Source organism: Phalacrocorax aristotelis, chromosome 9 (assembly GCF_949628215.1).
Source record: "Phalacrocorax aristotelis chromosome 9, bGulAri2.1, whole genome shotgun sequence".
NCBI classification, from domain to species: Eukaryota; Metazoa; Chordata; class Aves; order Suliformes; family Phalacrocoracidae; genus Phalacrocorax; species Phalacrocorax aristotelis.
The window spans coordinates 17,220,446-17,247,276 of NC_134284.1; the positions used below are offsets into that span (position 1 = coordinate 17,220,446).

The 26,831-nt window shown below is 37.6% G+C and overlaps 1 protein-coding gene across 3 annotated transcripts in view; it reads left to right on the forward strand.

Moving 5' to 3' along the window:
• The window catches only part of FLRT2 (fibronectin leucine rich transmembrane protein 2), a 65,189-nt gene extending 41,559 nt beyond the window's left edge, over positions 1-23,630 (forward strand). For all 3 annotated transcript variants that reach the window (XM_075103657.1, XM_075103656.1, XM_075103658.1), the window contains exon 2: positions 13,962-23,630. In XM_075103657.1, coding sequence (XP_074959758.1) covers positions 14,392-16,380 — 1,989 coding nt within the window. In that variant the 5' untranslated portion in view covers positions 13,962-14,391 and the 3' untranslated portion in view covers positions 16,381-23,630. The remainder of the gene's footprint in view (positions 1-13,961) is intronic.
• Positions 23,631-26,831: the final 3,201 nt, after the last annotated feature.

The window sequence follows — 26,831 nt, forward strand, 5'->3', positions numbered from 1 at the left end:
CTTGGATTTTTCTCTACAGGAAAGGTTCAGGGGTCATTGAAGAGAAGAGTCCAAAACATGATGATATGTTTCAGTTCCTTCTGTGGTCAGTACTTCATTCTACAAAGCTTCCAGTCCTCTAAAGCTAAAGCAGGACATTGCTATTTAGGGAGCTAGAACTCACTGTAGCCCCGGAAGCACATTTTTTCATCATTGTTTTACCATTTTACTTTTGTTCTCACTTGAAAAACTTATGGCCTCAAAAACAGAACAGAGAAGTGAAGAATTCCCTTTTCTTTTTTTGTTGCATCTGGAATGCTCAGGAGTAAATAACAATTGCTTGAGATTATATTATTTGGTCAGTTTAGGTTTAATATTACATTTATGATCATTAGCAGCTATCCAGAATTTCAAAATGCAAAATTTGAGCTGTGTGGATGACTTTTAAGATATCAGATACATTACAGGATCACACCATATTTAATTTCTGACTCAGATACTGCAAGTGTAATGGACAGGTTCATGCATGCTACGTTTCCGCTGTTGTGCTCAGTCTCTAGTTCTGACTGCAAAGTGTGACTCACTAAAATGTAAGAAGTTCCCAAATGAGACAGGCCAGCAGTCCATCTAGCTCAGTGTTTTGTCCCCAGCAAAGGCAACGAATTGTTGGAGTTGCTTTTTGCCATCCAGTTCCCCCCTGCGTGCCCCCAGCAGTGGCTGAAATGGTGGAACTAGGCATATTAGAGGGTGCATGCCTTCCTTTTCTCTTTAAGGGAACCTGTTTAAAGGCCATGATATTGTGGAATCTTTTTTCGAACTTGCCAAAACTGTCTGCTCCACAGACACCTGTGGCAGCTAATTTCACTTCACTATCTGCTGTGTAAAGGAGTACTTTGTATTACTTGTTTTAAACAGATACCTTAAAAATTTTAATGAATCTCAGTGGCTCTTGGTATTAAAAATATGATTTTCATAGAGGAATTTTCCTAATTCAGTGCTTGTTGTCAGGCAGTGGGAGTCAGGAGCTTCCTAGGTGGTGCCTGTGAATTTACAGTTAATTTGGTACGGGTATCTATGCAAATAACCTTAAGTTTCCTTTTGTTATAGTGTAGCTCAATGATTTGCGAGAAATGAACGCAGAAAGTGACCAGAACAGCCACAGTGAATGTGCTTAAACATTCAGTGCTTAGACAGACCTTATCTGTGCTTCAAAAATAATTGGTTATTAGTAATAATAAGGAAATCTATTGCTTTGGCAAGACTTCCTCCTTCATATAAACCCTACATGGAAGAATAGGGTAAATTTGTGTCAGGGAAGAGGGTTAATGGTTAAAATATTTGCAGTGAATGTGGAAACAGATTTTTTTTCCTCTTGAATACAAGATGGTTTTCTGTTTCACAAGAACAGAGGAGGGTAATATCTCCCAAGAGGCTCAATAGCCTTGAAGATAATTGCTGCCAGGGTGGGTTAGTTTAAGCCTGTGTTTGGATAGAGCATGTGGCAGTATCTCTCAGGATGTATGGTATTAGGAAATGCAGTTCATTTTGATTGAACTAGCAAGGAAAGGATTTCTAAAATAATATTATACAGTAAACAAACTTCACTGCTGTGGGCTGAGCTTATTCAAGCTCTTAGGAGTCAGTAAGTCCGTTACCCTCTGGAACAGCTGCAACTGTTTCAGTTTTTGTCCTTTATTATTTCACACCACTTTTTGAATTAAGGTCAGCTATTTACTATAACAGGTCAGAGAGGCCTAGATAGATCTGGAGTGAAATGTCTGATAAACTCCTGCCAAATCCAAATTGAAGGTGTGCGTGCATGTGTGTGTGTGCGCACATGCGTGAGGGCTCAGGTGACTTCCTCCCTTCATATTTATTCTGTTCCTCAGTGCCACCTCTGTTGTCTAGGCTGTATGTCCTTAGTAACACAAAACAGACTCAGTAGCCTGAAGACAGAGGTGGAATAAAGAGGGCTTTGCGCTGTGAGAAATTTTCCTTTGTGTAATCAAAGCAACATTTGCAGCTACTACAATTCTCAGAATAATTTTTCCAGGCTGGTTGTAGGCTCTGCTGTCATTCATCTATCCATAATGCAGATTATTTGTTTTTTTTTATCATCTGTTCCATAGGTATCCTTCCACATCTGCATGTATGTATCCAATATGAAATGAAACAGGAAGGTGCAAGCCTATGTCTGCTGGCATGTATGTATGCAGTTGAAATATCTCCCTGGCCATCAAAGCTGGTCTGGATTTTAGTTCCCTTATCTTATAGCCCCCTATACAAAAGAATTGTGTAGAGGTCAGAACAGACTAGCAGAGGTAAAATTGCTGAAAATACCAGGGATTGGATGTAAAGTTAACATTATCTATATACTCTACATCCGTGGGTTAAATCAAACATATGCCATTTTAGCAAAAGTATAAGTAAAGAACCTGTGCCTCCAGCACCTAAAACTTTGGTGTAGGCATAGGTCAAGATCCAAGATTTCCCATGCTTACAAAGATACTTGTATTAGGAACCTGCCTCAGTTTTTAGTTCGAGCAAAAAACCCATCAGCAAATCCCCAAATCCCTTAGCAGATCTTCATATGAGGTCCATTTAAAGTATACAGAGGTCTACACAGAAAACATAAAAGAGTGTGTTCTTATTCGATTCATGCAGTGACCTGAATAGATAGAGTGCTCTACAAACAGAAGAAAACAATAATTGCATTTTTGAGCAGGCATATTTTGCTGCTTGCAGAATAGCTTAAAACTCTATCTCAATTTATTTTTTTTTTAATATTTCTCCCTCTGGCCTTCTCTCAGGTTTTATTGTGCACTGCCTCTCTGCCTTCCTGAACTCTTTTGAGATGTCTCGTTTCGTATAAGCACAAAATGCTGATAAGAACACTGCTGTGATTCCTTGAAATAACGACTGTGTTGAAAAGTAGCTCAAGGACACATATTGATAAGGCGCCTGTTGCCTGAAATGCTTTGACACATGTCAGATGGAATTTGCTTTTCGGCTGAAGGCCAAGTCCAGGCTCCTGCACCTCTTAGGACCCACTTAAAAGCTATTTGGAGAGTTTAAGTGGTGTGCAAGTCTCTTGTTGGCCGTCTGCACAGGGCTAAAGATCACCCACTGTGAAGCGTTAATGGTAGAGGACTATGATTTTTGCTCTACTGCTGGTAGGTTCGTGGGCCTGCTGGCAATTTTGATCTTACTGATGCAAACACACACAGACCTCAAAGGCAAAGGAGAGAAGTGGAAAAACAAAGCTGAACTGCTTTCTGTGCTCTCTTCTGTCTTCGTCAGGATTCATTTAACATGAAGTCTTTGAACTTCCTAAGTGAAATAAGCTTAGGAGAGCTCTTTAAAAAAAAGGTTTAAAGCAGTTATTGGGAAAGTATAATGACAGAAACTTTAGGACAGAATACCAGGGCTTTATTCTGCTGTGAGCTCCTTCTTCCTAAACACACATAGATGGCAGTTTCTTCCTTGTCACTCTGTAAATTGTGGAGCAAATTAGACTTATTGACATTACTGTATCTGCTTTCCTCTGTTCATGGTCAGAAGGCTTGCGATGCTGTATAGCAGGTGAAACTATTCACGCAGAATATTCTGTCCTGCAGCCATCTGCATGGGGCAGAAGTAAAACCGGCTGGAGCAGCACAGCTTCTGGAAATATGATGTCCACTTAGCTCTGCTTTGTCTTTCTGCACCCCTTGTGTTGGCAATATCTCTGGTCCTTAGAGAATAGAGCAGGAGGAAGACTGAGAAGTGACTTTAATCATAGCTGCAGATGCAAACACCATTTCTTCTTCTGCTCTGCCTTTTCTTCCCTAGGGAACTGAGCTGCTGCCAGAAATTAAAGGAAGCTAGTAGTTCCTTGGTTGATGTAAACTGTTGCATGTAATCTGTACTCCTTCATCCTGCAGGAGCAGTGCTCTTGCTGGCTGACATTGCCTTTATTTATTACTTTGTGATCCCTTGAGACCTCTCATGATCTTGTGGTTTTAATTTTATGGCTGAGAATCATTTGGTTAGAAACGTCTATTTACTATTTCTTGCTTGTTCTTATTTCTATGTGTACCTAAAATTGCATCTGCCCTATGTTAAGTTCTGTCCAGTCCCATACAGCGTCCCTTTCTCAAAGAACTTTGAAGTTAATGGGAAATCTGAATGACTGCTGTAGAAAGGTAGTATTATACACTTTTGTCAAAGGAGAACGAGACCAGAGTAACATGCCAAAAAAGTTTGCTCTCCATCAGAATCCAGACCTGAGGATTCACATCCCCGTTGCACCAAACAAATTCTTTAATCCCATCACCTATCATGTTTTCCTCAATCCTCTTATTCCTCAGATGTGTACATTCTTAGGATATGTGCTTGGCCATCAATACTGAAAAGGGACAACAGAACACTCTCACTGAAAACAGTTACTGTCATACAGAGTTACTGGAATCCTGAACACAAATGAGTAAAAAATAAATGGCAAAACCAAACAAAATTAACTGGAAAAAAATCCATACATGGTTCCTATCATTGGTAAACTGTTCTCCCCTACTGCCTCTGGTGTTTCTTTCTTCTCTGTACTGTAAGGGAAATCACTAGTTCTGCTGATGTCCAGGTAAACAGTGGATTTTGAAAGAATGCCACCACATACTGGATGTTTTTGTACTGCTATAAAATAGTTACTGCTGTATCTTTAGTGTTTTATATTGCTGTAAAATAAAAATTTTGATTCCGATGAAATGTGGGAGCACAAGGTATTTCCTGTATGAAGTGCTCTAGTGTCATTCCTGGAACAGTGAGAATATTGCACTTCCTCCACCTATGCATGCAGGAAAAGTGTAACTGGGTCACTGGGAAAAGATAACGAATCCAGATCCCTAGACCCTTGTCAGGCAATATTGAGATACTGTACCGTTTAGCTGAAGAGGGATTTCAGATGCTTAGCTGTACATTCTTCATCCATCATTTTATTGTCTTTCCCCTTTTCTGTTAACTGGCTATCTGATGGCAATGATTTAAAAATTTTGTTTGATAACCTTCTGTTTGCCTGTTACAGAGACTGTGTCATGTAAGCAAGATTTGTTCTCTAGCTGGGGAACGTCATTTGTTTAGTGGTCTCCTAAGTGACTAAACCATACATGACAGGTTTTCTGAAGCAGTTAGGGTGCAAACAACTTTATTAATCTTTCTTGATAGCTCCTTAACAGTGTTCACGGAGTAGTTCTTAGTACTGTGAAGGAGCAGCATGTTAAGTAATATTAAAAGAGGGAAGAGAGATCTCCATCTGGTTTTGTTGGAAAGACGAATGTATGATGATAATTTCAGCTTTATTTATATCAAGGTACCTAAGAGGCTGAGGGGCAGCTAGTGCCATATTTTCTCCCTGGGCCATATGCTACAAATAGGGAAGATAAGAACATGGCAACCCACACTCATTTGCCTAAGACCCTAAATGAATGATACCCCACAAGGTAGTGTGACACCATGCAGAATCTCATCAATGATGTAGCACCATGCAACATATTTAAAATGTGTCAAGATGTTGTCTTCACAGAAGCAATGTTTAGTCTCTTAGGTCACTAAAAGCAGCTTTTTCAAATTATCCACAGACATTTTGCCAGGCTGCCCACATATCTCTGGATAAAAGCAAACTGTTTGCTTCAAAGCGTAGAATAATTTATAGGTAGGGACCAATTTGCTTGCAAAGAAACAGCACGTTGCCTTCATTTTTTCTTAGTACAAAATGCATTATGCTAAACACAGTACAGAACATTTGTGTTCCAAACGGGGAATTATTTTAAATTAGTTTAGTATTATTAGTTTTTGTCAAACAGGCATGTCCACTTTTTGTCACAGAAAGCTGTAAGCTCTCTGGTAAATGGTCAAGAAAGCAAACAAAGAATATCTTTCTTTTCCTTTTACCATGTTAAGTACAGCTGTCCAGAGGGAGATAATTACACAACAGCTTTCACAGTTTTATGTGAAATGTGGTATGTAAACACTATTTTATGAATGTTTTCATGAAATAAAATTGTATTAAAACTTACCTTTCTGGGTAAAAATGTCAATTTTTTTACTCTTCCTCTACCCTTTTTTCCTTTCTCTGCCTCTGGTCATAAACAATCAGAAAGCATTGGGCCTCAGGCACATTTTCTATTGAAAACATAATCAAAACTGACAAAATTTGGCTTCAGTTTTGGCTTCAGTGAAATAATATATTTTAATGAAAATGCATTTTGTTGAAATGTTCCAGATAGCTTCTCATGTAAGATTCTTTTCATCTGCCATTTCCAACTTTCTCAGTCCAGCTTTACATCATCACAAAGTACCTTGCTGAATTTGTGGAGTTGTGGATGAGATCCATTAAAACTATTTCGCCTAAGATATAAGATCAGTTCTTTGGGGATGAAAGACTAGGGAACTAATTCACCACCACACTAAATTGATCATTCTCACTTTTTGACAAATTTGTTAAGTTTTGAACAGTGCAGCATTAGACTGGTCAAAAATTAGACTAGGCCTTGGGGGAAGGTTAATAAAGACACTAACAGCCCTTTGCTAGTAGGTGCAATACTCCATTTAATATGAGTCCTGGCTGTGATCATCTGTTCCTCTTTGCCTACGGGAGAGAAAATATCACGATGGTCACCATCTGGAGTAAATTTTCAACAATCAGCAATTTTATAATAAAAGCGGGAATACTTCCTTATAAATGGACGCTTTGGCTGTCACTGACTTTGGACTGCCTTGAAGTCCTACACAACTCAGAAGCTCACATTAGTTAGAAACATGGAGATCTGCATGCTTCCTTGTCCTTTGTGTTCTATGAGGGAGTCCTACCTGCTTGTGCAGGCAATTAAAGATTTTGCTTTTTAATTTGCCTTGTGTGTCCTCATTACCTTTTACTCTGACAGTTACAATTAGCTGAAATAGTTGGTTTTGACAATTCCTACACTATAATTCAAGACTGCACAGGCAGGAAGTCCCTAGTGGCAGTTTTCCATTTCTAGAGCTCTTCTGGTTCTGCCAGAAGCTGGAGCGATCAATAGCAAAGGGCTGTGCAGCATTAATCCATGGAGACAGGCATTCACATCGGACTGGATGGTATGACAAACCAAAAGATAAATTTGGATGGATAGCACAACAGTGTCCATTAATGGACATTGCAGTAGGAAATGTGCTTTTTCTTTCATATTTTCCATTAGATGTTCTATAGTCTTTCATTTCTGAAATTGAGATATAATGTTTTTTATTACTAAAAATAGTAATATTCCTTGACATACATTGACTATGACAAAAAATTGTATTAAGCTATAGGGCATCTGTGTGCATGAGCAGAGATCAATATTTTTGTCACAGAAAGGGAACACAAATGTTTCTGGGCTCAGAGGTTTATTAATTATCACAGGTGAACCAGTCTTGATGAAGTTATGCAACATCAAGTTTTGAGAATAACTTCCTTCTATCATAAGTAACTATTAAAGTAGGTACAGGAACGAAGATATGTTAGTCTAGGCAGACTGTAGTATCTAAATCTGAACTTTGGCACTTCAACACCCACTTATGGATGAGTCTGAGAGCTGAGTAGGGTGTGTGGCACAGCTCAGTGCCCAGCGGTATGAATGGCAGCCTTGAATTCATGGCTCCACCTGATGCATTAATGCCATTGTTCTTGCAGCTACTGCAGCCCTGCCTCCTGGAGTACTGTGGTCACTCTAGTGATTATGTCTTGTAGCTTGTTCTCTCTTTTGACCTGCCACTGGTTTTATTAATCTGTAAAAGGATAAAAATCTGCTGTAACTGAGCCTCTTTTTCTCTTTTTCCACTGCTAACGCTCTTTGCTACACCAACCCCTTGCATGCCTCCTCATACATATGCAATAATTACACAGTGTAGTAAGCCACAAGTAAAGAACAGTCCTAAATCATGAAGCAAATAAAATTCAATCTGGGAATAATGTTCATTATTAGAACACAGGAATATTAATTTTCCTATAAACAAAGCGTTATACTCCTCAAACAGTTTGTCAGGCACATAGAAGAGATGCTGTCAAACAATCCAGCGATCACTCGTTGTCCCAGACATCTGTGAGGAAGGAGAAGTGTCTGCATGTGTGTGGGGACGGACAAAGTGGGAAGAAAATGGAGTCCCACATTTATTCATTTGTTTAGTCAGGGGAGAGAAAGTTTCCTGCTGCCTTAGCTCCCCCTCCTGGCGGTCAGGAATTGGGCTCTGTCAGACTTCTCTTGGCTGACAAGAACCTGTACACCACCCAAATTTCCAAAGACAAAGCTTTTTTTGATTATAATATCATGCCTTTTAAAAAAGGATTTCCTGAAGTCTGCATCCTTCTGGGAAATGCGTCTGCTTAATAATTTTCAAGAATGTAGTTGGAAAGAGATAAAAGGCTTGGAGGAGCAGAATGTTAGAAAAGAGCAAGGGGGAGAAGGGTGGCGGATGATGTCTTTACACCCATTGTTGCAAGATGTACAACTCTAAAGTTCTGCCTCCACCAAGGCAGATCCATTCCATTCAGACAAATCCATTTCACCTCCCTCCATCACGCTGCCTGATCTGAGCTTTTGAGAATAATTATAAGTGCAAATTGAGAGGCAAAACTAGAAAAGTCCTGATCAGAGCAGAAAAGAATACATGAGCCAAGAGTTCATTTGCTGAATCATTTTGCTAACAGTATTGCAAAGGAAATAATGTCTTTCTCTGCTAAAACCTGTCCATATAGACTTCATAGTGTCTGTAACAGTGTGCAGAGACACTTTAAGGTTTCCTTCCAGTGCTAGCTACTGATCATTATCCTGACTTCAATATTCCCTTAGGAGAGGGCACCAAGGATGGTTTCTCCTCTTCCTCTTCACCTCTTTTCTTCCTCCTTACCTCTTCTTATTACATAATACACATCCATAAATACAAAGCACCACAGGAACAAGCACGCAAAAGGGCTTCCTGTAAAAGCATTTTGGTTCCTTTGGGTCATTTTCTCTGTGCCTTTCATGCAGAGATTATAGCCTCATATTAAATTTTCAACACAAAGTTCAAAACCAAGTAACTCATAGAGAAACTTATACACTAAAGTCTCACCTAAGGCTCCTAATCAGTTTTAAAAAAACAGGATGTTCATTCATGTGTAGATGTGAACTCTACTTATGTGGAAAAACTGGGTTTTTCAGGTATTATTCCATAATTATTTTTGTTACCAGATGATAGGAATACAGAGGCATTTTTTCTTAGGTACTAGGAACCCTGTATTAGGTTTTAGAGGAATAGAATTAGATTTGTTTTCTGGTTGTCATCCAGTCCAGACAGAATAACCTTGTACTTATTGTTACATATTATAATTATGTAGTGTAAGATTATGACTTGATTATGGCCTTGGTCTGCTGTAAAGCCAAGAAAATTTATGCTGAATGGTTTTATGCTAAATGAGACTAACTGGTAGTAGTGAAAAGAGTAGATATCACCATTTGGTTTTGATTTTGCTTGCCTTTCTATTTATGTTGCATGGCACTCAGGTTCAGATAAATGAATGAACTGCTAGGAAAAGTGGTGCTGAGAGGTTAGAATATCAGAAAAAAAAAACTTGAATTCCTAGGATTGACTTTTGATTATTTTCAGGATTCCTTGAAGGAAGGAATAACCAAATGTTGTTAATTTTATTCCCTACAAAAAATTAATAGCCTTGATATAAAACATAGAAAGACTAACGAAGACAACCTGGCTTCAGGAGCACAACAAACCTGCTGTGATTATAACATAGAGCTGTAACTATTCATATGCATGCTGTGCTCCATATGCTGTCTCCTCCCTTGGTTCTCTGTTATCTCCCCTGATCAATAATAGGTTCTCAGGGAGCCACAGAGACCTTGACAGCTACACCTGGGACTGCATGTTTGGAAGACTGCAGTATGAACGGTGGGGAGGATGCCTTCAGGGCAGCTTTGGAGCTTCTTTAGGCACCATAGACACAGCCACTGATGCAATATTGGTCAGTGAGGTAGGAAAGAGTTTCATAAGCAGGCTGCTAGTGGGTTGTTGGGGTTTTTTCCTAGATACCACAAATTTATGATTGAGTAGCGTTTTCATTAATATATTAATTATTGAAGCATGTTTGTTTATTGTAGCTCAATTATTTCATGGCTATGCACAGCAGGGTGACTAAAACTGGAAGCTGTGTGGATGATTCTGACCAGTGAAGGGGAAACTAATAAAACCTTCACCTTCCCAACTTGCAGCTAGATGTTTCAGCCCTTAAATACATTTAATCAAAACATCTGAAAGAAGCTGAACAGATGCAGTGTTGAACAAAAGCAAAGCTGAAATTTTTATCCAGTGCTCAAAGCCAGAATTGTTCTTCTCTAGCTAGCATTAGTCATGCCAAAGGGTATTTAAATAAGGCAGGTTTGAAAAAAGACAGTGAGATAAAAACATTGGTCAGAAATTCCTCTTAAGATATGAAAGCGAACATTTCCATTGATGTCAGGAATCCAGGCCAATAAGTCAAATTTTCAGACATTGCCACCTAAAATATGTGCGTATGTTTTCATCTGTTTCAATGTGGTCTTCTCAACTTTATTATATCATTCCTTAAATCCTAATGGGGTTTAACATCCTCGCTGCAGTAAGACAGGAAATGTCCTAGACACTTGGGAGATGTTGCTTGTGTTCCAAGGAGGATATAGTGAGAAATAATAGAAATCAAGTGTACAGGGTAAGGAAATAGAAACAAAAATGGCCAAAGTGATGATGGGCAGATGTATTATTATTGAGGTATTTTCTTGTTCATTTCTTTAATTTTAAGTTAATTGTGACAAATTCCCTTACCTTCATCCTCTCTTGCTAGATTGGTTTTTAGAACATTCTCACTTCACTGTAAGCAAAGTCACTGCCATTCTATAGTTTATGAGTCAATTCCCAAGATTTTATATCATGAAAGCTAAGGATATTTAGTGACCTTAACTCCTCCACTTTCAAAATTCTACTTCTGCAAATGATCAGTTCATTCACAGAGAGTTTCAGTTCAGTTCTTGTAAGAATATTGAAAATAGAGAGCTTGCTTTAGGAAGCCAATATGGCAGGGATGGGGATAAAGCTACCTTACTCTACCCGCCTTCAGAGTTGGCAATTTGCTAAAGAACAAACTGTTTCAGCTTTTCCAGCCTTCTGGAATTTGCTGAGGATATTTTTCCTTCATAGAGTTTCTTTTTTAACTCAAGCAGGTTGTTCAACTCTTCGATCTTTTTAATGTCTTTGGAGTAGAGATTTCTAACACAGAGACACAATTCAGTTTTGCATTTGCTGAAAAATACTGCAACTATGACCAGTACTATGAGTTATTATTAAACAGTTGTAAAAGACTGCTGAGGTAAAGCTTTTCCCAGATATTTCAGTTGTATCTTTGCTTCCTCATTCCTTCCCTCAGTTACACCACAGTCAACCCTAAAGTCATAAATATCTAATTACATTTGTCCTTGTGCTCTTGCTTAATACAATCAACAGTAGTTACCAATGCATAGTTTCTGTACTAAATTTTATAGTAGTGGTTTATTAAGGACTGATAGCTGAAGACTCCCTTTCTCACCATCATAAGGGGAGAAAACAATAGGAAAGTTTTAGATTTCTAAGGGCAAAATCCATGTAACAATAAAAAAGAGATAAACTCCAGAGTGCCAACTTCCAAAGTGCTGATATGCTTAAGTGACTGTCCAGTCAAAGCTCTTTTATGTGTAATATCTAATGAGAAATGCCGTTTGACCCAATTTACTAGAATCATTACTGAAATCTTTTATTCAGGTACCACATTTACCAAGGTGAGAGGTACTCTGGGCAAAGTCCTAGAATCAGTTTTAATAAGACATTCCCTCTTAGGAGGTTCCCAGCAAACCAGGAGCTGCAGCTACCTGTGACTGCATGTCCTCAGCTGAGTTTTCTATCTTACCCAGGAGTCAAATAAAATCTAATGTGCAATTGGAATTAAAATTGAAAGAGAGCTCAGTGTAGGGCAGTGTTACGGTTAGGAGGCATAGACTGTATCTCACTGATGATGGAAAGAGAATAAGAGAACCACCATTTTCCTGTGTGGTCCCAAGCATCTCAGAGAAGACTCTGCGTGTCCTTTCTTATTTTAAAAAGGCAGTGTCATGATGGATCACAGCAGTATGATCTAGATGGGAGCCAGGCCATATTAAAGGCGGATAAACTGCCACACTTAGGCTCATGTTAGAATGTAATCCTGTTAGAGTTTCTCTACAGTATCACATCATCTTACATAATTGAAAAGAAACCACTCTTGACTGAAATATGACTGTGAGAGAGAAAACCTTGAACAGTGGGGTATCTATTCCTACTGTTTCTCAAAAAGGACAACACACAGTATAGACTACATTACAGTATAGGTACGTTTGCCATTTGAATTCACAGTGATCAGCTACAGGACTTTTCAGGGTCTCACTTCTTATCTCCAGCTGTTCTATCCTTGAGGCTTATACTTGATGATACTCCAAATAAATATAGTAATCTACAAGCGTGAGGTTGCAGGATTATAACAGTTTGACTCCTAAAGAGGCTTTCTACACTGTCAGTCCATGAGGTTCCCAAAAGCAGCATTTGGGACATGATATAAACAGCACAGCTGTAGCAGAAGAACAAGCTTTCATCCACTCCTGAATTACATTTCTTTCTGAATTACCTGGATGGTTCTTAATCTGCTTAAATAAAGGAGAAGAGATTTTTAGATGTGATTCTGTTTACTGAAATTCTGTTTCCCTGAAATCCCAGCCAATGAGTTTTGATCTAGGTCAACAAAATCTGGAAATACTATCCTCATGTAACTGCAATTTAAGACCCTGAGATTGACACATGCATGGTACTTGTCAAGGTTTATGTCTTTCATTATTTTCAAGTATGTAAAATGCAGCATTTCTTTTTCAGCCATTAGTAACCACATATACCAAGACAATCTTTCTTTGCATGCTTTAGAGATTTGGGTTGTTTGTTCACAGATCTGAATCATAAATAGTAGCTGGGAAGGTAAAAGGTAAAAAGTACACTTAAAAGCTGAAAATATATGTTAAAGAACTCATCTATACTAACGCTAACCAATTTGTTTATGAAGCCATTCACAGACAACTGTGTAGCAGAATTAAAAGAAGTATCTAACCCTTACGGTTTCAGAGAAAGTGCTTTTCTGCAAAACTGCTGTAGCTGATATCCTAAAACAATAACTTAGCAGATGTGAGCCCATTTCGTTTAGTGGAAAGCTAATTCTGAAGTCTGTTGACAGCAGAGTTCACATCAGAAACAATATCAAGATGACAGTTTTAGCAAATATATACCTTACAGTAGGGTATCTTGTATTTGTGGATTACCATACTTATTTAAAAGACTCCTCTCATAAGTAGCTAATTCACTGTAGTGAGGTGTAATAATCTGGCAGTGTGCATTTAGCTGGAGAATATACATAATGGCATTACAGAAATAGAAACAGAACATTCCAGAGGCTGGGAGGAAATGAAAAAAACATAGCGGGTGATTAAATAATACAGCCCAGAGCCTATTCTGTCAGGCACCAGTGAATAGCATTCATTGAAGTCAGTGGATCTGCAAAAGAAAAAAAATACCTGAGCAAAAATTTCCAGTTAAATGGTTTTGGTTTAGGTTTGTAATATGTTTTAGTTTTAGGATTTGGAACAGACAGTAAAAGGGCAAAGATTGGAGCTACAATATGCAAACACAAATGATAGATCAGCCTTCACTGAAGTCACTGAAAGTCCTTCAATCGCTGCAATGACTTTGCATCAAATCTATTTCAAGACTATTTAACAGTAATATTAAGCTAATGTTTAATATTTGTGCCTTCTTTTCAGAAAGCCACAAAGAGCACAGCCTTAGAATAGTCTTCTAATGGGCTTGATCTTCCCTATTAAACATTTCATGCATTCAGCTTTTTCTTTTCTCTTTTTCTTTTACAGGCAGGCCAGAATCGGCAGATAGCTGGTATGAGGACTTTGCTGACTTCAGAAAGCTGAGTGTAACACCAACAGTCTTCAGTGAAAGGAAATATTATCCCTCCAAGCAACTCATACACAGACGCCCTTTGGTAGCTTTAAATTAACCTGTTGCTCACCTGCAAAAACACGGCTATTATTTCTTTCAGCACACATGGAAAAAGGAAACAAACTTTGTAACCCTGGCTAATAAGACTGTGACTTTCTTATCAAAAGTAGGAGGTAGGCCAATTATAAAAGGATTATTTTGTACTTAGCCTCCAGGACTTTAACTCTGGCCTGAACACTGGACATAAATAGAAGCCAATTTTAATGATCGGAGATTTTGCTACCTGTGCTTTACTATTGTTATTAGTTCTTTAACACTTTGGTACTTTATTTCTTTAAATTAGAAATGGGTTTGTGGACTAGAATGTGGCCCACAGATTGGGCTGTTCTCATGAAATCATGGCTTATCTTTTCCCTGGGGTTCTACATGCAGGTCTCCAAAACTTTGGCCTGCCCAAAAGTGTGCCGCTGTGACCGAAACTTTGTCTACTGTAATGAGCGAAGCTTGACCTCAGTGCCTCTTGGAATACCAGAGGGTGTAACCGTCCTCTACCTCCATAATAACCAAATTAATAATGCTGGATTTCCTGCAGAGTTGCACAATGTCCAGTCTGTGCACACAGTCTACCTGTATGGCAACCAATTAGATGAATTCCCTATGAACCTGCCCAAGAACGTTAGGGTTCTCCACCTGCAGGAAAACAACATTCAGACCATTTCTCGGGCTGCCCTTGCTCAGCTTTTGAAGCTGGAAGAGCTGCACCTGGATGACAACTCCATCTCCACTGTTGGCGTTGAGGATGGGGCATTCCGGGAAGCCATCAGCCTCAAGCTTCTGTTTTTGTCCAAGAATCACTTAAGCAGTGTACCAGTAGGACTTCCAGTGGACTTACAGGAACTTCGAGTAGACGAAAACCGAATTGCTGTCATTTCAGACCTGGCCTTCCAGAATCTTACGAGTCTGGAGCGTCTGATTGTAGATGGCAATCTCCTTACTAATAAAGGCATAGCTGAAGGCACCTTCAGCCACCTCTCCAAGCTCAAGGAATTCTCAATAGTGCGGAATTCACTGACCTATCCTCCTCCTGATCTTCCAGGTACACACCTGCTAAGGCTCTACTTGCAGGACAACCAGATAACCCATATACCACTTACAGCCTTTTCAAACCTCCACAAGCTGGAACGTCTCGATATTTCCAACAATCAACTTCGGATGTTGGCCAAAGGAGTATTTGATAATCTCCACAACCTGAGGCAACTCACTGTAAGGAATAATCCCTGGTTGTGTGACTGCAGTATTAAGTGGGTCACCGAATGGCTCAAATTTATTCCCTCTTCCATCAATGTACGGGGTTTTATGTGCCAGGGACCAGAGCAGGTCCGAGGTATGGCAGTCAGGGAGCTCAATATGAATATGTTGTCATGCCCTACCACCACTCCTGGTCTGCCACTTATCATCACCCCAGTCCCAGCTACAGCCATTCCAACTACATTAGTCCCCACCTCATCAGTTCCTCCCCCAAGCAGCAAATATAATCCTCTCACTCCCACCATAACCACACTCCCCACTGTGCCTGACAGGGAGGACAGAGAAAGGGTGACTCCTCCTATATCTGAACGGATTCAACTCTCCATCCATTTTGTGAATGACACCTGCATCCAAGTTAACTGGATGTCTCTTTTTACAGTGATGGCATATAAACTGACATGGGTTAAAATGGGCCATAGCCTGGTAGGAGGAATTGTTCAGGAACGAATAGTTAGTGGTGAGAAGCAACACCTAAGCTTGGTAAATCTGGAGCCCAAATCCACCTATCGGATTTGTTTGGTTCCACTGGATACTTATAACAATTACCGAACTGTAGAAGACACTGTCTGTTCAGAAGCCACAACCAAGGCTTCCTTTTTGAGCAATGGCAGCAACATCCCCTCCAGCCATGAGCAGACAACTTCTCAGAACCTGGGCTCCCCATTTCTGCTGGCAGGGTTGATTGGGGGTGCAGTGATATTTGTCCTAGTGGTCCTGCTTAGCATTTTTTGCTGGCACATGCACAAAAAAGGGCGTTACACTTCCCAGAAGTGGAAATATAACCGGGGCCGTCGGAAAGATGACTACTGCGAGGCAGGGACCAAGAAGGACAACTCCATCCTGGAGATGACGGAAACCAGCTTCCAGATTGTCTCCTTAAATAATGATCAGCTCCTTAAAGGAGATTTCAGACTGCAGCCCATTTATACCCCAAACGGGGGCATTAACTACACAGACTGCCACATCCCCAACAACATGCGATACTGCAACAGCAATGTCTCAGACCTGGAGCACTGTCATACGTGATAGTGAGGGGAGATGGGGGTGTCTAGGACAAAGAGAAAAAACTGTGGAAAAAGTAACCCCCCAACAGCAATGAAAAAATTACATTTGATAAATGTTACCCAGATGCATTTATGCATTTGAATACTCTGTAATTTATACGGTGTACTATATAATGGGATTTAAAAAAAGTGCTATCTTTTCTATTTCAAGTTAATTGCAAATGGTTTTGTAACTCTTTGCTTTTTAAATCTTTAAAAAATATTGCTAAGTACTGTACAGGGTTGTACAATAAGAACCCAATGTCATGGCAAAGGAAAGAATGACTCATTCTTCAAACATTAACCACTTTGCTGTCGAAGCTGTCTGAGGGATATTAAGTTTCTAGGTGTCCTGTAGTACAGGAAAATAAGTGCATATTAAAACAGGGTCACTAGGAATGGACAAAAGCAATTCAGATAAAATGGGTACAACCCTTCTGATTTGAACCCAGCAGTTGTGGTTGAGCTTCAAACAGTTGGAAATACTTCCGTTCCCCTTTGGCAGTTCTGCATTTCCTACCTCCAACTGAGAGCTGGAGTTCTGAGTACTACCAAAAAGGCTACTTTCTTGTTTGATTAGTTTTCTCCCAACATACTTGGAATAGGAAAGGTAGACAGAGCTCAGTGTCAAACTCAAAGTGACCTTGATTCCTATTTGCAAAAGCTACTCTGAAAATGTCCCCAATACTATATACTTTTATGATAGAAACTGTTCCTTCTTTTTGTTTTGATTAAGAACCTTTAGGCATTCTCTGACACTTCTCAGTGGGAGATGAAGGTTATCAGTATGTAACAGATAGTTGTCATTAAGTTGTACCTCTCTTTAATAAAGCAGCAGTTGTTGACACAGCATGTTCAGGTACAGTCTGAATGAGGGGAGTTCTGAGTGTTCCCAGCTCTGCAGTATTCATATAGAATTTAGAATCTAAAACTGTAAATCGCTGAAAACATGATGCAAAACATGATGCCAATGGAAAAGTTGCTATTGACTTCTGTGGTTCAAACCCTGTTTGATATAGGGGTCTGAGTTACAGCTGGTATGGAGAAATAGGAAAGAAACCAGACAAACAAAGAGAGAAAATAAATAAGAAAGATCTTTAGAAATTGATTTGTTAGTGAAAAGTCCTCCAGGCCTATCATGAGCTGAAATATGTTCAGCAGGGAAAATCCTGTATAAATCCTACTCAGTTTTGGGTTTCTTGTGGTGTGGGTTTGTTTTTTTTTTTTTTTTCCATTCGAGTGTACAGAGATGGACATTAACTAAGCATTTGATTAGCTGAGGAATTTTAAGAACACAAGTACACACTGTTCCTCTGAATTACCCTTTTTTTATCTTAAGCTTTTGGAAGTTTTCCACAATGATCTGTGCTTTATAAGCAGTAGGTGGGCTTAGAATTTGCTCTTTTATTTCCTCAAATTCTTTAGCTGGAATACTGAGTCCTTGAGCTTTACATGAACTATGCGAAACATCATGCTTGTATTAAAACCATGATGCTGCTTTCAAAATTATATAATGTTGCAGCCACTCCATTGACACTGCGACTGCCAAGAACTCTGGATTTCTTGCCAGGTCAGCAGTGAAATATAATTCTTCCTTTTTCTTTTTCCTTTCTTCTTCTTTTTTTTTTTTTTTTTTTTCAGTTTGTTAGTTTTTTAGTGGGGCTCACTTTCTCCTGAGCTTGGGGACAAGCAAAAGTGCACAACAAATATAAACACAAGAGCGAGACAAAACTTTCCTGAGGGAGTAGGAAGCCAAAGAGAAATCTTTTTCCAGTGACCAACTAGCAACAAGAAGTTGTTAGTGGATTGGAAGTAAAGGCTGAAGCACTTTCACTGTGGAATGCTTAAACTTTTCACTTTATGAGGCTGCTTATGTTGGGAGAGAGGGTTTTAATCCTTTCCTTTGCTCATTTGACTCAACCTGTTCTTGAAACCCAGCAGTCTATGAGCGTGCAGTTTTTCAAATTCAAATCACATTATAACACTCATTTTCTGCAGTGGCAAAATGAATCCAGTTATGATTGACGGCAAAGTACAATCATTGTATAAGGAACCACATCGTCCCCCAAACACCTTTTATAATCACATTTTGAAATTTCATGCTATATTCTGTATATTTGCTATTTTCTCTAGCTATAACAGGTATTTTAGACAACTTGTGTGGCTACTGTAATACTAAAGTCACTGAAATCTTGCTGATTAAAAGGCTGCCATATGATTTCAAATGGTGTAATTCTAGGTAGAAATGTCTATGCAAAGTGTTTTTTTTCTGTGACCTATTTACTGAATATTATCACGAGAAGGTTAATACTTACGTTTTGTTTGTTTAATATGTTTTAGCTGCCAAAGCCCACAAGACAAGCAGCAAATAGTTGTGCTTCTGCACACTTCCATTGCATGCTGGAGTTTGTTTGAAATTAAGTAGAGAAAGAGATTCCCACTGGGTGTGGTTATAGTATTCAATTTCACTGAAATAACTAGCTGTACCTTTCATTTCAAAAGGCATCCTTTGAAAGTACATGCTTAGTAGAATTTTGTACTTCAGTGACTGATGCTAGAGGAAGTTTTACCATCCTCAATGAACATCATCTGTTCTAGGCCTCAGGATCCCATAGTTTCAAAATGAGCTAGGCGCCTTATTTGTAGCAAATGACTGATTCAGGGAGCTCAGCCATACTGTAGATGAATAATCCAGAAGCCCAAACTGATAACAACAAATGCGATTACTGTCCTAATAGGGTGAAAACAGAAAGCATTGACAAACTGTTAGTTTTGATCTCGGGTGATGAAAGGTATATATATCTGTCTGTGAACTATTACTCACTTATCTAGACCAAAAATCAAAATTAAATTAAAGGTAGCATAGTTTATGCTTCTTTTCAGGCTGAAGAAGAATGTATATATTGTTATGGCATACTGACAGACATTCTTTTCTATCAGTACACTTCTGAAAAAAAGTAACAAGCCACTTATACCAAAATTTGTGGGTAGAATTGGGAGCATTATCTAAACAAATTCACAGCTGTAGTGAAACGAAAGGTTGTATGTTTCATTTGAAGAATGTTCCTCCCAGCTCTAATTGCTATCAGCTGCAAATAAGTTAATGCATTTCAGCCTACAAGAGAGTTTGGGATGTTTCAAAGAGTCAGTCACACAAACAGCTGAGGCTTCATTTCAGGAAACATCTAGATAAGTACATAATGGGCAATTTTCACCAGATAAAATCTTTGGAAAAAGAATTAAAAATGGACAATGATCTTTTGGCAATGTAAAGTTTAGTATCAGTAGCTTTTTCCTTGGACTTCATAAAAATGGGGTCATCTTCCCTTAGTTCAAATACGTGACCACAGATACTAAGTAAAGGCTAAAGAGAAGTCCTAAATGAGTGCATATACAACTCATCCAAAATGTTCACTTCCAGGTCCTGATTTGAACAGGTTCATTGGACCTGAGGGCAAATTAGTGGTTTACAAACAAAATCTCACCCATCTTCTATTTTATACCGCTAATATCTGACATAAACATATGGAAAAGATTGGTGAGCAGAATAAAATGAGAGTTTAAGAAATAATATTAAAGCAGTATCACAACACTGCTGTGTCCAGTGCTTCGGTTCCTTCTGAAGACTTAATTTATTTTCAAACAGCTCCTCATTTTCACAGATTCTGTCACTATAGCAAGTGTTTCTTGCATGTAGCTTGCTGGCAGAAAAAGACACCTGATGAATGCATGGACTTTTTTGTTAACAGGTTCTTATGGGAGACATTATTATTGAATTTCTTCATAAGAATATTTAGGGTTTGGGTTACTTTGGACTGAAAAGATATTAGCAGTTTTCCCTGTAAGCCAATAAAGGGCTACAATGAATGTCACGTAAAACAGAAAAAAGAAATAGCATATGCTATTTGCTACTAGAGTAGCTGAACTATATTTTTCTCTCAATTATTTTCTCTTTTCCTGAGAGGAAATTTTTCCCTCTGAGAAATGTATCGATTTTAATTTTGCAAGCAAAAGAACTTTATGCATATTTTATTGTTATGGTTTTAAGGGTCTACATAAGGCACTTTATTAATGACATTGAAGCAAAAGTTCAGTCTCAGCTTTTGACAGTGAAGTGGTTAATTTCCATTTAATTCTCCGTTTATAGTACTTCTTTACCTTAAATTATAACAAGGAGATGTTAAAGATTTTTCTTTACAACATGAGAAAAAATGGTTTTACTTATGACCTGTATTTCCAGCTTAGTGGAAAAACAAAACAGAAATGAGTGCCAAAATCAAAAGTTACAGGCTCTGAGCCTCATCAAATCCTGCCTGATGCTCTCTTCTAAACACAGAGATAATCCTAGGAAGCTGATGATCACTCTTTCCCCGAACTCTACAGAACAGGGCATTTTGTATCCCAGGTGATAATACAGGCAATATTGAAGCATTTGACATTAAACTTTTGTACAGCATAGAGTGTCTTGCTCTTTAAAAGGACACCGGCTAGCAGTCCATCTGGAAAACTAGTACAGAAGAGATTTGGCAACCTTTTCTTACACTGGGGCTCTGTGGAAATGTGCCTCATGAGAGCTGAATTCTGATCCTCTCAGAAACAGATAAGCTACTAAACAAATTGTTATCATCACTTGGTCTCAAATATTTGAAGATGATCTTCCATAAAATTTATTTTAACTGAGACATGCACACTTGATTCTGTTCTGTGTTTGGTATACTTTCTACCTTTAACATGGAAAAATAGATGGTTTGAAGTCTGCATTATCTGTTTTCTGCAATCTGCCATGTTGCACGCATTGTTAACTTCAAAACCTCACTATACACTATATATTATCTTGTTGACATATTCAGTAAAGAGTTATTTAAAAAAATACAACAATCCTGCTGTATTTATATGAGCAAGTTAATTAAAATAAGGGTGTGAATATCCAAAAGGGAAAACAGAAAAACAAAAATATCAAACCTCTGTACCTTAATTCCTGGTAATATTTTCAAATGTTCTACTGTATGTCCACCCTCTCTTCAGATTCTAAAAGACAAATATTTGCATCTTCTGTCTCTCAAAGAGTTAAACCATTTGTTACTTCAATTTCTCAAATTTAATCTTATCTTTATAAGATCATCTCATTTTCATATGCATATAGGAAAGCGCTGTAAAGCAAGGACAGATTGTATTCTGGTGTTTGCAATTAATAGGTACACTTAAGCAACTACACACGTCTATAACAAATATATATATGTGGAAGCTGTGACCCATCATATACATAGTCATTTGATAAATGCATTTGACATTCATCCTTGACAATCTTAAACCTGCCTTTTACCTATTATTATTTAATCTGTTTCCTTGAAATGAAATGTGATTTGTTTCCAATTCTTTCTTCAAAATTGTTCTTGAATTTTCAGAACGCACAACATTCAGACGTTGGCCTTAATAAATTTTTGTATATCTTATACCTAACATATATGGCAATATATATAGTATATATAAAGAGATGCTTTAGCTACTTAGAAATGAAAATTACCCCTCTTCTAGTTACATATACAAGAACTAATTTTTGGTTTTGCCAGAACTTGAAATATTGAATGTTACAAGCTGTGGCATTTCAAAGCTTGGAAGTATAATATTGCTAAGTGTCACAATTCTCTATAAATTATCTTATTCTCTGTCTTAACCCTGAATATCAAGTAAAACTACCAAGAGCTGCTGTGCAACACAACCACATCTAGGTCCCCCTTAATATGTTTCCTTGAACCTGAAATTTCTTCTGAGCCAGATTAGACCCTGGTAACTAAACCTGTCTGTGGCCTTACCACAGAAAGGTAGAGAATAGAGGTAAAGTCAATGACAAACAGTTACAATCCTTATATATTTCTGGCAAAAATAATGGCATCATCATTTTCAATTGATGGTCTTGTTTTTTATCTCTCTCAAAAAAGTTGACAAACACTGATTACTTAATCAGATAATCTTTTAATAGAACAAAATTACTTATCTTAGTAGATATCAAACTTTATATTTACATTTTATAGTTCTAACCTCAGTTATCTGGAGATGTTCATGCACATGTGCATATGTATATAAATTCCTGGGGTTGGGTATAGAGTGTTTAGCTACAAGGAACCCCCAAACAAGCTCATGGAGGAGTATTTTTCAATATTGTTCAGTAAACATCCTTCAATATTTCACTTTAAAAAGAGTTCTGTCTAAGAAGATTTATTGTGCCATGTGGAGAAACTACATTCGGTCATTGAAGTACGAAACAAATATTTTAATTCGACTTGAAGTGACATTGTCAGTGAAGGCTCCTCAAACCAAAAATCACTAGAACACTTCTATTACACAGGTAGAACCTTGGTAAATTTTTTAAACAATAATTTTCACTCCTGAAACTAATTAATACTCTCTTATGGTGAAATCCTGATCCCACTGATTTAAACTATAAATCAGAATTTTTACAGGAGTATATTACAAGAGTAATATATATATATCAGAGGTTTATTAAAAATATCCAGCATGACACATTGTATAATATGTCACACTATGTATCCCCATATGAAATACATCAACTGAGTAAGGCAGTATAGAAAATGAGGGGAGAGAGAAATAGGTACTGAGCAACATTGTCCAACATAAAGCCACACAAGATATGGACATTTAAAGCCACAAACAGGCTGCTGAGCATAGCAAGAATGTTGCTTTACACATAAACACACATATTTTCTGCTTACAACTCTGTATTTTGGCTAACAAACATGTGACTGCAAAAATGCATGTATGAATATTAAGAATTTATAGTATAGTTGCACTTTGGTGGGGACGTCGTATATAGAATAAGAAGAATCTTGACCCTGTGCACTGGATCTATTATTTACCTTCCTCTGTATAGAAAGGATTCATATGCAGAAGGAAGTGACAAGAGAAGAAAAGTCATGCTGATTGCACTACCTTGTTTAAGTGTAGAATGCCTTGAAGAATGAAGACAGTGTATAAACTACTACGGAAAATCCAACTCAAATGCATGTGTCTTTTTACAACTTTAACATACTCAGTCTCCGTGATGAATACCAATCAGAGTGCTAAGCTGTACACGACCGTTCTTGTCAAGCACAATTGCCAGAAAGATTCTGTTTAAAAAGTGTATTTCTTTAGTGAAATCAATATTTCCACTCCTATAGACTTTGAGCAGGTGATCACACAAATAAATAAAATTCTTTTTGATGGGAATTGGAACGATGTGTCTACAGATGGAGTACTATAAATTCATACTTTGAAACTCCCTGCTTGTGATGAAGAAAAGGCAGATTTTGTTCTGTGAAGAAGAAATATAGTAATAATTAAGGACAGAATATAGATATACTCCTCTACTGACATTTTATGAACATGAGAAGGGACACATACACATGTTTTATACATGTATATTTGTGACATAATTCTAAATTTCCTTTACAATTTTCAGACACTTCAAATAATACCCTCTTCTAATACCCACACAATATTCCAAAGCAATTAAATCCTAAGAAATGACTACAATCCCTTTTAATGAATAGAATCAAGAAAATGTGATAAAAGGAGGATTTACAGAAAGTGCACGGTACTTCCTCAAACCTTTAGCTGTAGTTAAAAAAAAGAAAATAAAAATAATATTATTGTTGAACTAGAACAGCTTTGTATTTCTATGATAAGTCCTTCCAAATTTCTAACACACTGACTTGAATGTCAAACTTTGGTTTGACTTTAATATCAAACAATTTAAATGACAGTCTTGTAAGTCTGACCTCATACCTTCAGAAACTGGTTTGTGCATTCACAATTCAGGAACCGATACGTAATTCATTGCTCTCTGACTTACAATGCAAATGTTAAGCATTTTTCCCAATTAAAGAAACACGTTAAGAAAATTTAAGGGTTGGTCAAGTACTGCAGTATATGTTAATGTGAACAGTTTCATTTATTCAAGCAGGACATTAACATGTCTTTGTAAGCAAGGACTGCAAAAGCAAGGCACGCACATTAATTCTTTGTTGTTTTCAAGAAAAACTTCCTTACCAGTACTGGATACTACTCCTAGCTGACAAAAAGCACATATGACTTACCAAACATGACTTAGAAAAAACAAACAAATGGAAATCTGAAGAAAGGGGAGATATTCCAAATTACTATAGTTATTTTAGTAATATACAGTTGAGTACTTTAAGCAATTAAAAGCATCGTATAAAAATATTAAAGCTTTTCATATTAAAGGTCCCCAGCAAGCAAGAAATGAGTCCCATTCACAAGAAATTAGTTTAGGCAGTTTTCATTTGCATCTGCATTATAGGTTAGTTTTGAAGTCAATATTTTCTTTTTTTTTTTTTTTTTTGTGGTTACAGGGAGTAGCACCAGCTTCATGGTATTCTCAGATCTAATTTGTCATGATGTTCATTTGGAAGTCTCTCCATGCACTAATTCACTTATTCACCTATAAAAAGTTTGAGGGATAGGCTACTTTATGTGTGATACTTGTCTTCACGAAAAATTAGTAGTTAACTATATTTCTATATCTTTCTGCTTACAGTTTGGCTTTTCTCTTTATAATTTAACATTACGAAGAAGTGGAAACTGGAGCAAATTTAAAGTAGAGCAAATTTTAATTATTTTCCGCTACAATTATAACAATGGTAAGACTGTGTCTTCTTTTTAGCAGAAGACAAAATTTAAGAGCACTGAGTTAAGAAAAATTATCTTAAATTTTGCTATCAATTTTAAGTTGAACTCATTATTTTTCAACATTTAGTTACAGTAGTCATGCTAGGAATTTGAACTGGAAAGACTGGATAAACTCAGGTTTTTGGCTATAAGAACTTCATGTTTATAGGTTCAGTTTTACAGATTACTACTCGTAGCTGCACAAAGAGAAGGGGACAAATGTTTCTTCTTCCTTACTCAGGTATATCAGACTCACTTCTGTAGTGATCAAAGGGGAAGGCAGCTACTTCACAGAGATCTCCCTCACAAAACAAGATGTCCAGAATAGAGGGAAAATAACTGGAGTCAGGGCATTCCTCTTTGCTGATTACAGAGCTGGCAAATGCAGAGCTGGATCATTTTATGAGGGCTGCTGCAAATTACAGGCCCTCTGCAGCATTATATAGGACCTTTGGTTTGTACAGGACCCTGGTAAGGTACTTTCACTAAGCTGCATCTTCTTGGAGGTCTGTAACAAAATGCACAACCCATGCTTATAAAAGAGAAAGATCTGAGTTTTCTTTTGTTTTGTTGGCCTTTAATTATGATTTTCTGTAAGTTCTGGACTTCCAGGTACACCACTATGTTCAAGAAGGAGTGTGTAACAAGGCAAGTTTGGAAGGTCACATTTTTGATGACTCTACTTTTATCAATACAAATATTAGAGAGATGTTTGCAGATGAAATCCCAAACCAGGGGAGATGTGACAAGTGCAGTAGTGGCTGGATCTGACACTCCTACTTTCAAATTAGATGTCTATTACTTTTCTCCATCACTCCTTGTCCAAATTGTTTTCTTAACCTTTGAAACTAAGCTGTTAGTATTACTGCTTATTTGTCACAATACAAGGAAAAAGTTTCTACAGAACCATTCTACCTGCAAACTGTGATGAAGATTACCCAGCAAAACTAAGCTACAGATATGCTGGCAGTACAGTGAAACATTTGTCATGAGGTAATGATCTTCTGCTGCGAAGTTTATACACAGACTATGAAAAATCACAATTTCCTTTGCATTTGCATAATTTCTTCTACGCCACATCAACTTTCTCTAGCATGATTATCTTAGAGGACAGATTGCTGCTTGCTGCCTCACCTGATAATGTCATTTATAAGTGTTTACATCTAAGAATAAAACAAGAAAAACAAAGCTGTTTTCTAATTGCATGCATTTTTGGGCTGCTATAGTAGTAATTTTCTCTGTACTCGTCTACTGCGCTATTTGCCTCTCACCATTTTTACACACATGTAACATACACACATGAACGTACACATGAGTACACTGTATTTATACATCTTTTAGATATCTATTTAGATACTCAAACATACACATAAGCATATATACAGACATATGCTGTGTATTTTTGAATGTATAAATATGGATTGGCCTAGGATGAGCCACATACTGATCTTTTGCTCTGGATTTTTGCATCATTTCATTTCCACGTAAGCTGCAGAAAACGAGCAAAGGTGTAAAAGAGCATGAATTATTTTTTTTAAGACCTGTATTGTCAGTACTGGTAAGAGCATCTTTTCAATAACATATGTGCTTTGGCAGCCTGTGCACTAAAACTTGAATAATATAGAGAAGAGAAGATAGCTCCTGAAGTGGATACGATGCACCTTCTGAAATACACTTCCCAATGCACAAATTACTTCTGAGGAGTCAGTTTATAGCAAGACTATTCTGTGTGGCTGCTAAATAAAC